At 22.9% G+C, this 13,924-nt stretch overlaps 1 protein-coding gene across 1 annotated transcript; it reads left to right on the top strand.

The window, feature by feature from the left end:
* Positions 1–288: 288 nt before the first annotated feature.
* Positions 289–7,176, top strand: LOC117181571 (60S ribosomal protein L21-like). The gene is made up of 2 exons (XM_033374399.1): positions 289–381; positions 6,656–7,176. The coding sequence occupies exon 2, from the start codon at positions 6,666–6,668 to the stop codon at positions 7,143–7,145; it is 480 nt and encodes a 159-aa protein (XP_033230290.1). The 5' UTR covers positions 289–381; positions 6,656–6,665; the 3' UTR covers positions 7,146–7,176.
* Positions 7,177–13,924: the final 6,748 nt, after the last annotated feature.

The following is a 13,924-nucleotide window of genomic DNA, read 5'->3' on the forward strand; positions in this document are numbered from 1 at the left end:
TTTTGTTATTTAACATTTAAATTTCGCGGTCTGCGTGACTAGGGATTTCATTCTCCGATGTAGGCTATGCTGTCAGGAAGCTGGTATTTTTCTTATGTTTTAGAATCTTTCTCTGACAGGCAAAATTAAGAGAAATCAATGTTTGAAAATATAAGAAGTCAATATAGGGCGTTTATATTTTCTAAATGATGAAGAAATAAAGGAGTTTTACATATTTTTTACTACTTTTAAAAGGTTTCGTTATTTGACATTTAAATTTCGCGGTCAAAGAAACAATTAACCCTAGATCCTTTTCCTAGCGCTTTCATTCTGCAAAGTTGGCTACACTATCAGGAAATGGGAATTTTCTTTCTGTTTTTGATCCTTCTTCTGACAGGCGAGGTATGTGTCAATTTATAAGTTTTTCCACTTTAATGTTACAAAAATTATACTCTTTTATTAAAATTATTGAAATTAAAATTCAGTATAATCTGTAGTGTATTTTTTTACGGCAAGTATATTATAAATTAGTCTTCAAACTCATGCGTAAAGCCACGTGCTGCAGATCGCTTAACATAACCTAAAATTGATCCAGAGTCTCTCAAGTTTATTAAATATTTTTAATTTCCAACAATAATGTACATCAATAATACACTTTTTATGTTAAAGCTGATACTTTTATTAGTGTTTAGAAAAAAGTGATTTCTCGGAAACTATTTTTTTTAACTGTTGATTTTATTGTTATTTTTATTATTTTTTACCTTTTATAACTGCTTATATTCGGTTGATTTTTTTGTAATTTGTGCCATAATTAAAGTTAAATCTTTGTTTTAACTTTCAAGAAAAAAGTTATTTTATTTTATTACTTTAATTTTTAAGGAAGGGAGCGATCACCGATGTAACATTTTCGATCTTTTACGACCCCCCCCCCCCCCCCCCCCCCCCCCTCATCCCATGTAACAGGCCGTAACATTTCCTTTGGAAATTCACCAATTTAAACTTTTTTTTCAACGCAATGAAGACGGCAAAATAATATTATTTTAATAATACTACAAATCAATTCAAGTTACTATTTATTATAAGTTTCTTTGTAAATTAGTATAAATATAATTTTTATATGATTGTTGAGAAAATTAAAAAAAAATTGAATAATTCAGAAGTATCAACAAAGAATGTAGAAAATTGCAAAGAATTTTTTTTAGGATTTTACCAAAAATGAGGAAAGGATCGAGTCTTTTTTAAAGATAATTATGACTTTTAGAAGTTTGGAAGAAATCAAAATAAATTTTCGGAAATGTTTCCAAGGTCTTACATATTTCTAATCTATTTAAAACGTCTTAAATTCCTGAAAATATTTTTTACTGAATCGAATTTTTCTTAAAATGTTGACAATTTTTTTATTTTTCGATCCTACCAAATCAAAACATTTTGCCTTAAAATTTTCTAAACTTTTTGTCGAAATTTTAGGCTATCGTTTGATATTTATTTTAGACTTTTAATTACATCTTAAAGTTCATTTTCAAAATAAAAAATTACTTGAAATTTTCACACGTATATTAAGAAAATTCTTTTTTTTATCCAAGATCTTCTAATCTTTGAAAATTATTTAAACTTATCCTGAATTGTTTTTTAAATCTGCAAAATTAAAAAAATCGCCTTAAAATCTTTCAGATTATTCTTTCACAATTTTTGAAATCTTTTTAAATAATCTCTTAAAATTAATTTTTCAACGTAAAACATTATTTTAATTTTTCCTAGGACCCTACACAAATTTGTTTCATTTTCTTCAATCTTTACAACATTCTTTAAAAATCGTTACAAGTTTTAATTATTTTAAATCGTTTAAAAACTTCTGACTGTCTTAAACTCACTCAAATCTGTTATAAAATTATGTAACATGGGAAATTTGCAAAATTTACTTCAACATCTTTTACAATCTTTTAAGCAAAATAAAATTTTTTAAACTTATTTTCAAGAGATCAAAAAAAAGCTTTTTAATAATTATTAAAAATTTAAGATTTAATTTTTTTCAAGATTTATGGGGAAATTTTAGATAGTTCAGTTTAAAAAATGGAAGTGTTTTTATATGATAAATGGACAAATTTTAAATAATTGTTTTATAATGAATTCTAAGAGAAAATCGAAAAAGGTTCGTTGTGTTGAACATTCAACTATTTGGTTAATAATTCAATTTTGTGGTTAAAAATTCGTCTCTTTTGCTTGAAAATTAAACTTTTTCTTTAAAAATGCATCTTTTGGTAGAAAATTAATATTCATCGGTTGAAAAAGATGAATTTTTTATTTAAAAATGTACTGTTATATTTTTGGGTTAATAATTCCACTTTTTGGTTAAAAATGTTAATACATTGTTGAAAATTCAATTATTTTGATTGGAAAAGTTGACTTATTTTGTTGAAAATTCGACAATCATTTAAAAAAATAAACTTCTTGTTGAGAATTCATATTGCCACGTTGAAAATTAATTTATTTAATTGAGTGTTTTTGTATTTTTTTACAGAAAAATTTACTTGGTGACAACTTCATCTCTGCAATTTAAAATTTGTAATAATTCGTTAAAAATTCGTCTTTTGGTTGGAAATTCAATTATTGGGTTGTAAATGCAACAGAAAATTTTTTTTGCATTTAAAATTTTCACTCTTTGTCTGAAAATTAATCACGTTTGATTGAGGATTCAACTACTTAATTCAAAAGAACTATTTTGTTAAAAATTCATATTTTTAAGTTGAACATTCAACTAATTTGACAGAAAATTCCACTATGTGGTTAAAAATTCAACTGTCTTGTAGAAATTTCGTCTCTTTCGGTTAAAAAATCAATAATTTGGTTGATTTGTTTTTCTTTTTTGACCGAACATCATTGTAGGTTGAAAATGAAACAATTCAGTTGAAAATTGAATTTTGTAGAAAATTTGTTTCTAGTTTGAAAATTCAATGATTTGGTTGTAAATGCAACTTTTGATTGAAAATTCATATTTCTGTGTTGAAAATTTAACTATTTGGGTAAAAAATTGTACTTTTTTGGTTGAAAATTCATCTTTCCGGGATTAAAAGTTAAATGTTGTCAAAACAATTCGACTTTTTAGCTAGGAAAATTCACTCTTGTTGAAAATTCTTTTTTTAAGGTTAAAAATTCAAGTATTTGGTTAAAAATGCAAATATTTTTCGTTGAAGTTAAATTTTTTTGTTATAAAATTCGACCAATTGGTTGAAAAATCATTTTTTAGATTCAAATTGAACAATTTTGCTGAAAATTCGTCTCTGGTTTAAAAATTCAACGATTTGGTTATAAATGCGACAGTTTGATTGAAAATTAGTCTTTGTGGGTTTAAAATTTAACTTTTTTGGTAGGAAATTGTACTTTTTTTGTTGAAAAAACATCTTTCTGGGAATGAGAATTAAATGTTTTCTAAGCGATTCGACTTTTTAGCTAGAAAAATTAACTCTTTTGTTAAAAAATGTTCTTTTAGGTTTGAAAACTCACTACTTGGTTTAAAATGAAAAATTTTGTTTGGTTGAAGTTTAATTTTATTCAGGAAAATTCAACCATTTTGTTGAAATATCATCTTTTAGATTAAAATTCGTCTCTTATTTGAAAATTCAACTATTAGATTCAAAAATCATCTTTTTTGATTGAAAATTAATTAATTGTTGAAAATTCATCTTTCGGGTTTAAACTTTAACTGTTTTCCAAAAAATGTGAGTTTCTAGTTTGAACACTAAACTCTTGTTGAAGAATCATCTTCCTAGGTTGAAAATTAATCTCTTTTGTTTGAAAAATCAACGATTTGGTTGTAAATGTAGTTAGTTTCAAAATGCATCTTTGTGTGTTAAAAATGTAACTGTTTGGATAGAAAATTGTACTTTTTTTGTGTTAAAAATTCATCTTTCCGGCATTAAAAATTAAATGTCGAAACAATTTGAATTTTTAGCTGTAAAAATACACTTTTGCTAACAAAAAATTATTTTTAAGGTTGTAAATTTAAATACATATTATTTATTTTTTGACCGGGAATTGGACCAAATTTGTATAATAAAAATGTTGTCCAACTTTCATTTCAACCTTTTTAAATAATTTCTTAAATTGTGATTTTTATCAATTATTATATCATTTAGTATAGAATTTAAAGAATTAAAATGCAGTTTTAAAAATTAAAAAAATTTAAAATTTAAAGTTTTTAAAATCGAAGAGGTTTAAAATAAAAAACGGGGTGACGACCGGACTGGGAAACCAGGAATTTGACAAATTTTCAGAAGAAAAATCTGCCCAAGTTCGATTTTAACAGTTTTTAAAAATAATTAAAGCGCAGTTTTCAAGATTTAAACGATTAAAAATTAAAAACATTTGAAGCTGAAAAATTTTAATAAAAAACAGTTTCATTTTATCAACTGTAAATATAAATAAATAAATAATTTTTTAAATGGATCCGTAATCTAAGTATAGAAATCTGAACAATAATTGTAACTGTTTCAATCCAAAATCTTGAATAAGAATTAAAATTAATATATCATTTATTCCTATAATTTTATTTTTAAATACAAATTTTCATGATTTATCAATAATATATTTTTAATTCAGAGTTTCAGATATTCTTTTATATTATTTTTTATATTAAATTTAATAAATTACTATTTTCAACTTAAAAATAAATCCATAATAATATAGTCATAATTAAAGGCTTTTATTAAATTAAAAATACTGTGAGTCTAAATTATTTAATTTTTATCCCATTTAATTCGAAATTTCTTAATCTAGAAAAAAAAAGTATTTAATATTTCGAAGAACTTTTAAACTTTCAGCTTTACAATTTTAATTGTTCTATTTAAAAAGTGTTTAATTTATAAGTGAAATTATTAAATTTCAAACGCATAAATAACAATTGAACACTTATTATTTGTAGAAAAAATTTGAGTACTTTTAAGAGATATGTAGAAGTTTTGAAGATTCAAAATTAATTAAAAACTTGAAATTATTTCAAGTAATTTAAACGAAGTGTTTAAAATTTTTTTTCAGAACTTCTTAATATATTTTAAAATTAATCGAGATTTTCCTACAATTCTTGAAAATCCAGCAAATAAAATACAATCCTTCAAATCTTCAATGTTCTTCTTCGATCATTTTTTAAATCTCTTAAAATCTTCTTAAACTTTCTGTTACAGTGATTTTTCAAAGTGAAAAATCATTTTCAAATTTCCTAAGAATCTTAAGAAAATTTTTATTCTTTTGTAGTCTTTCACAATTCTTAAAAAAATTCTAAATTTTTTGTTTGAAATCTGGAGAAATCTAAATTTTATTTTAAATTCGGTTGTAAGCATTTCAAATTATTTCAAATTTTAAATTTTATTCGAATGTTTTAAATTTTTTTTTTAATTTGTAGGATTTCTAAAAGTTATAGAAAAAAATCAATTTATTTTGAAATATATTTAAAAGTTCTGACAAAAAATTCAAAACTGATTTTGAATTTGGAAAAATTTTAAAACACTTCTAGATTTTTCAACATTTTTCAATTTTTAATATGTCTAGCTTAAAATTACTTAAAATAATATAATTTCGAAAGTTTATTACTTGATTCTTTAATTTAGAGTATTGAAAATGTTAACGTGGATTTATATTTTTGGAACTTAATCTGAATCTTTGAACTATATAATTTATGAAAGATCTAAATTTTGCCGTTTCTTTGCATTTCACTTAAAACTGTTCAATTTAAAATTGTTAGTACCTTCCAGTTTATACATGTAAGTTATTAAGCATTTGAATACACCATTTTTGAATTGAAAACTTTTAAACTTTAATTTTATAAATTTGGAATTCAAGTGTTCCATTTTGAATCCTTTAAATTGTTTTTTATTACTTTATATGGAAAATTTTTTAGAATATAGTTTAATTTATTAAATTTTATTGGCCGTGAATAATGTTTGCGAACCGAAGAAAAACAATGAAATCACCGGGAATTTTTTCTTCGATTAAAACGGCCACTCTGTGTCAGGGAAAATAGAAATTGATATCTTTTAATATTATTTTGGAATTACTTCCTAAGATCAATATAAATACTTTTTTAATGTACATTAAAAAAATATATAATTCAATTCTTAGTTTTTTATTTATTTAAGTTACTATTTTGCTTAGCACATTATTGAAACCTCATTCGCTATTCTAATACTTCCCTGTCAGGGAAATTCGTCTAAATGTTAGGGATATTTTAGGGAAATTGGAAAATACAATCTTGTGGCCATCCTAAGTCTGATTGTCGCTATACAATTCAATAAATAAATTTGTATTCCTGATTGAACCTAAAATTCCTAAATACAATTTAAATACAATAATTTTTATGTATTTTCTGTATACTGCTCTATAATCAATATTTTCTTAATATTGATTTTTTAAATTGTGAAAAAAATGTTCTCTAGCTGAAAAACTTTGGCTCGAATCTCAGCGGAGCTAGAGAGCATTTTTTCACAATTTACAAAATCACTATTAAAAAAAAAACGTTGATTCTAGACCAGTAGCCAATAAAATCACCATCAAAATTACTAAATAATTTAACTGGTCAAAAACCTTTAGATAAAAAATAAAAAATTGAAATACTTAAAACCCGATAACTCTCAATTCAGAAAATAAATTCTAATTCCGTTTTTTTTTTCTTATTTTCTGGAAACAGTAACGTCAAAATGACGAATTCAAAGGGATACCGTCGCGGAACAAGGGACTTGTTTTCCCGCAAGTTCCGTAAGCATGGAACCATTCCACTCTCGACCTACATGAAGATCTACAAAATTGGAGACATGGTCGACATTAAACAAAATTCGGCGATCCAAAAAGGTCTGCCCTACAAGGTCTATTATGGCAAGACCGGACGCGTCTTCAACGTGACCCCTCATGCTCTTGGAGTCGTTGTCAACAAGCGTTTCCGAGGTAGAATCATCCCCAAGAGGATTAGTGTCCGAGTTGAACACGTCAATCACTCCAAATGCCGGGAAGACTTTCTCAAGAGAGTCAAGGAAAACGAGCGTCTCAGGAAGGAAGCCAAGGATAAGAATGTCCAGGTTCAATTGAAAAGACAGCCTGTTCAACCTCGAGGAGCTCACATCGTTTCCGGAAAGGTCGCGCCACAAGTTCTTGCACCTATTCCTTACGAATTTGTTGCTTAAACGTGGAATAAATTCTTTCTATTATATTTAAGATTATGAAATCTTTTATTTTGCGAAAAAAACCTTCTTTAGTGGGCCGATTCATTTTTTAATTCCATTTTCTGATCTTTTCACTCGCGAAACCTTTTTCCCGATCGACATATATCTTCTGTTTTTTCTTTGGATTTGTAAATTTTTAAAAATGTTTCCTTTTATTTGAAAAATTCGGGCGAATTTTTTTTACGATTATCACACGTAAAAAAAATCGTGTTTAAAACTTTCAGAAACAGCGGAAAATATAAAAAGTTCCTAAATCGTGAAAAAAGGCAAACTGATAACCTCTTTTTTTTATTCAAGCTGAGGAAACTTCAGGTACGAAATATTCAAATTTTTCTAAAAAGTGGTAACTTAATACAAACAAAAACATGTTTTTACACATTTTCAAAAAATTCTAAATTGAGCACTAATTTTATTCAAGTTTCTTATTTTATATTATTAGTGTTGAAAATTCGTTTCTTTTTTTGTTTAAAATTAATTTTTTAACTGAAAATTGAACTATTCTAGTTTTGGTTGAAAATTGATCGTTTTTACTCGAAATGTTGTGGATTTTTTTGGAAAATTTGTTCTTTTTGGTAGAAAGTTAAGCTCCTTGGTTGAAAATTCATCTTTTTTCTTGAAGATTCAACATTTTGTTGGCCATTTTTTATATCCCTTGACTGAAGAATCTTTCTTGGTTGAAAATTCAACTTACGTTTGAGAATTTTTTATTTATTTTTTTTTGTTGAATTAAACTGTTTTTTAAAATAATTATTAAAATATGTTTTTGTTGATATATCAACTACTAAACTTTTGATTCAAAATTCAACTTTATCGGAATACAAATTTAACTACTTACTTGAAAGTTAATCTTTTGTATAAGATTATTCATTTTTTGCTTAAGATTGAACATTCATTTGTTTTGTTGTGAAAAAGCTATTTTGAATATTAATTTTTCTTCCTGAAAACTGAAAATTTAATTATTTTATTTGAAAATTTATCACTTCGTTTGAAGATGTAACTATTTTTTTGAAACATAATAATTAAAAATTCATCTTTTCGATCTAAATTCAATTATTCCAGTCGAAAATTCTTCATTTTAGTTGAAAATTCATCACTTTGTTTTGAAAGTGTATAATTATTTTTTGGACAATTATTTGATTTTTTAAAAATTAAGAATGATTTTTTAACTGAAAATGTAAATTTTTCAATTTAATATTTCTTCATTTAGTTGAAAATTAATGTGTTTTGTTGAAAATTCTTTTTTTTTTCAATTAATCTTCTTGGTTGAAAATTTATATTTTTAGTTGAAATTTCATCACTTTGTTTAAAAATGTAACTACAGTTTTTTAAATAGTTTTCTTGTTACTAAACATTATTTTTTAACTAAAAACGTAAGTATTTAAATTTAATATTTCTTAATTTGTTGAAAATTAATGTATTTTGTTGAAAATTATTTTTTTTTTATTTTTATTAATCTTCTTGGTTAAAAATTTATCTTTTTAGCTGAAATTTCATCACTTTTTTTAAAAATGTAACTGTATATTTTTTACTAGTTTTTTTTTGTTTGTTACAAATTATTTTTCAAATAAAAATGTAAATATTTAAATTTAATATTTCTTCATTTAATTGAAAAATTATATTTTTAGTTGAAATTTTATGGCTTTGTTTAAAAATGTAGCTACAGTTCTTTAAATAGTTTTTTTTGTTGCTAAAAATTATTTTTAACTAAAAACGTAAGTATTTAAATTTAGTGTTTCTTCATTTAGTTAAAAATTGATCTTTTTAGCAGAAATTTCATCACTTTGTTTAAAAATGTAACTATATTTTTTAATATTTTTATTGTTGCTAAAAAGTATTTTTTAAAATAAAAATGTAAATATTTAAATTTAATATTTATTCATTCAATGGAAAATTAATGTATTTGTTAAAAATTCTTTTTTTTTTAAAATTAATCTTTGTTGAAAATTTATATTTTTATTTGAAATTTCATCACTTTGTTTTAAAATGTGACAATATATTTTTTAATATTTTTTTTTTGTTGCTTAAAATTATTTTTTAACTAAAAATATAAGTATTTAAATGTAATATTTCTTCATTTAGTTAAAAATTCATGTATTTTGATCAAAATCATTGTTTTTAAATTAATCTTCTTGGTTGAAAATTTATCTTTTGGGTTGAAATTTCACCACTTTGTTTAAAACTGTTACTGTATGTTTTTTAATAGTTTTTTTGTTGTTAAACATTATTTTGTAACTGAAAATGTATTTATTTCAATTGAACATTCCATCGTTTAGTTGAAAATTCATATTTTTGGTTTAAAATGAACTATTTCAGATAAAGATTCATATTTTTTATTCAAAATTGCTCTTTCTTTGAAAATATAACTATTTCTTTGAAAACTGTTTTTTTTTGACTGAGCATATATTTTACTGAAAATTTAACTATGCAAGTTAAAACATTTGAACTATTTTATTTGAAATTTTTTTTGTTTTAAATGTATGCCATGATTTTATTTAAGAATTCATCTCTGGTTGACAATTATTGTTTTAATTTAAAAATTAAACTATACATATTTTGTTTGAAAAAAATATCGTTTATAGTAGAAAATTCGTCATTTTCAGCTAGAAATTAATCTTCTTGGTTGAAAATTAATCCCTGTGTTGAAAATCTATTTTTTGGTTAAAAATTGAACTATTCCAGTCTTAGATTTGTAATTCTAGTTGAAAATGCATCACTTTGTTTGAAAATATAACAATTTTTTTGAAAATAGTTTTTTTTTCTGCTATAAGTTCTGTTAAACATAATTACAAATTCAACTATTTAATTTTTCATTGACAATTGATCTTTTTCGGTTGAAAATGCATGTATTTTGTTTAAAATTCTTTTATTATTATTATTATTATAAACTATTCTTCTTGGTTGAAAATTCAATTCCAGTTAAAGATTGATCATTTTCGTTGAAAATTAGTCGTTTTTGTTTAAAAATACATTATTCCAATTGAACTCATCACTTTAGTTAAAAATTACTTTTTTTTTAACTGAAAATTTAACTTACCTTCTTCAGGAGAAAAAAAACTTTGTTTTATGAAAGCCCTACAAGACTATAATAAAACTTTTTAAATTTTCTTGAAAAATCGAAAATTTTGATCGAACAAAAAATAATGAAAATAAAACATTCCATTTTGCGGTCAAACTATGCAAGATGCGAAAAAAATCTGTCTTTATAATATTATTTTGAAGATGAAAGGGTGAAATTTTTATTTTCAATTTTTTTCCTGAATTAGAAGAGGAAAATTTTGGTTAATTGTTTTTTACTTGGAATAAAGAATTTATGAATTGGTCCTTTTTTTAATATGAAGGGATTTAATTTTTTGTATTCAGTTTTTTAAGATTCAAGATAGAAGCCAAACTATTTTTCGAAGAATTATTACATTTTGCACGTTTTTAATTAAAAATTGTTTAAACAAAAATGATTTCACTATCCAATTATTCAACTATTTGGGTTTTCTATGTGATATTCTCTAAAGTCAAACGAATTCTAGTGTTTATAAATGATTAAAGTTTTAATTGCACTTTATATTGGGTAATTTTATATATTTATAATTCGGAAGGTTATATCTGGAATTTTCGAAGCGTTTACCCAGACTTATGAAGGTAAGAGATTTTAATATATTATTCAGGATCTATAATTTTTGTGGATTAGATTTGATAAATAAAAAATATATTATTAGGTAATTATACTCCTATAGATACATAAATTTTCAGTAAATATTGTATTTATTCTCTTTAGCTTTAATTCAAAAACCCTTTACAGGGTGGCCGCTAAACCGGGAAATGACCAGGAATTTGTTGAGACCGGGAAATTACAGTGATTTTTTTTTACCAGGAATTTTACCAAATTTGTAGAATAAAAATCTGTCCACGTTCGATTTCAACAGTTTTTAAATAATTAGTTGAATTGTTATGTTTTTCAATTATGTTATTATTTAGCTTAGAATGCGTGATTCAACATTTTTTAACTTTAAAAATTTTCCATTGAATGTTTTTATTTCTAAGCTTACATTTTTAATTTAAAGAATTTTTAATTCTTTCTTAAAGACTTGAAAAAATAAAAAATAAAAGCTTTTAATGTTGAAAATTTTGGAGAAAAAACATTTTTATTTAATGAATAAATACATTTTTAAAATTTATCTGTACTTTAAGTAATAAAAATGAACAAAAAGGATTTGACAAAACGATTTTAAACCAGTTCAAAAATTAAGAATTTTCAGATTGTAACGTTAAAACTTAAAGGGTTATAAATAATTTTCAACTTTAAAATAACTTCATAATAATCTTTCTTAATTAAAGGATCTTATTAAATTTAAAACATTGTTTCAGTCTAAAATATTCCATCTTTAACCCATTCAAATAAAATTTTTTAATTAAAAAAAAAGATTAATTATTGAATATTTAGCAATATTTGAATTTTTATTTAAGACAAGTAAATTGAGACTAAATATTTTAAAGTAAAGAATCTTTAACTGAATTGCTTGACATAGAAAACCTGGAATCTTTAAAATTTCGAAGAGCCTTTAAACTTTGAACGGTAAAATTTTAATTGTTGTATTTGAGAAATGTTTAATTTGTGAGTGAATTTTTTTAATTTTGATGTATAATTTACAAATGAACATTTGTAAAAAAAATTGAGTAACTGTAAGAGATATTTAGGAGTTTTAAAAAGATTAAAAATAATCATACAACTTTTAGAAAGTTTTCTTAAAATCTTCTAGAATTTTTTTTTGAAAATTTTGTTTAAATTTTTGAAAAACTTTTTAAGTATTCTCTTAAAGTAATTTTTCCAAATGAAAAGTTATTTTTAATTTTCCTAGGAATTTTAAGAAAATGCTTTTATTCTTTTGAAACCTTTCACAATTCTTGAAAAGAATCTAATTTTTTGTTTAAAATCTGCGAAAATCTACATTTTGTTTTATATTAGATTATATATCATTTTAAGTTTTACATTAATTTTGAATCTTTTCAAAACTTCTACATATCTCTTAAAATTACTCAAATTTCGCCTACAAATAATAAATGTTCAATTGTTATTTATACATCCAAATTGTAAATAAATTTTCTAAAATTTGCAAGATTTTCTGTAAACTGTAGACAAAATCCAATTCATTTTGACAAACATATAGAAATTCTGAAAAAATTTCCAATATAATTTTAAATTTTACACAAATTTAAAACAACTTCAAGATTTTGAAATAAATTTTTGAAGCTTTCCAAGGATGTTTAAACTATTTAAAAAGAAAATAATTGAATTTCTAATTTAAGAAATGTTCAGTTACAATTTTTTCCATTTTTCAATATTTGATGTTTCTAGCTTAAAATTCCTTAAAATTATATAATTTTAACAACATGTTTTTATTAAAAAATTTTAAATTTCAATTTTAAAAGTTCAAAATTTAACAGTTCCACTTTGAGTGCTTTCATTTACAGCTCAGTTTTTATTACATCAAGTGGAAAATTGTTTAGCTTTAGTGTTCCATTTTTTTAATTTCATTGACTTTGAAAATGTCCGCGAACCGGGAATTTATTTCGTCGATTAAAGCGGCTACCCTGCTTTAATTTTAAATTACAAACAGGCATAAATGTAAAAGAAACGATAAAATTTACAAAAAAGAAGTAAAAGATAATCTTGTAATTCAAAGGGTTTTACATATTTTAGGGTATTTTAAAAGATTATAAGGAAGTTTCAATTGATTTCAGTAAATTATTGGTATTTTTAAGAATTTGAAATATTTTAAAAACGACAAGGAATAATAATAATTTTCCATTTTATATTTTCAATTTTTTAGAATCAGAACATTTTTGATAAAAAAAACGTTTTTAGTTTATGAACTGTGAATATAAATTAATTCATAATTTTCAGAATTAAATTTTACTTTAAAAATGAAAAAGTCTCATTAGTTAAACAAATGTATAACCTCGATTGAAACATTATAAACTATTTTCAATTTTCCAGTAACTTCAAAATAATATATTCATAACCAAAGGTTTTTATTTTTCAAATATTATTTCAGTTTAAAATATTCCATTTTAAACCGTTTAATTTGAAATTTTTCAATTAAGAAAAAGAACAATTCATTAATATTTATAAATATCTGACTGTTCATTTAAAATCAGTAATTATAAATGAAATATTCAAAACTAAATTTTCAATTTTACAATTTTAATTGTTCTATTTAAACAAATTTAATTTGTAATTAAAGTTGTTGAATTTCAATATAAAAAATAACAATTGAACACCTGTTATTCTTAGAAAAAATCAAAAAGTTGAAGAAATTTTTAGAATTTTTGAACAAATTTAAAATTCATTTGAAATTTTAGATGATTTCAAATAATTTAAACGTAGTGTCTACGTGTACTGATAAGATACGGCTATTTGTATTAAAATTTCGATGCAAATAGTGCACGGTGCAATTTGAAATCAAATATAGATTTCGAACAAAAAATTTCGAAGCTTTTTAAGAATTTCGAAAGGAATTTAATGAAATTTTTTGAATTTTAAAAGATTTTAACAAAAGTTTAAGGAAAATTCAAATAATTTTAAAAGATGTTTAGAAGTTCTGAAAAATGTTTTAAAATAATTAAAAATTTCAAATAACATGTCAATGTTTCAAGATTTGGAAATAACATTTGAAAATTTGTGTTCAGTTAAAAAAAAAATATATAAATATATATTAATTTTAAATTGTTGAGTGGAAAATTGTTGA

Source organism: Belonocnema kinseyi, chromosome 10 (genome assembly GCF_010883055.1).
Source record: "Belonocnema kinseyi isolate 2016_QV_RU_SX_M_011 chromosome 10, B_treatae_v1, whole genome shotgun sequence".
Taxonomy (NCBI): Eukaryota; Metazoa; Arthropoda; class Insecta; order Hymenoptera; family Cynipidae; genus Belonocnema; species Belonocnema kinseyi.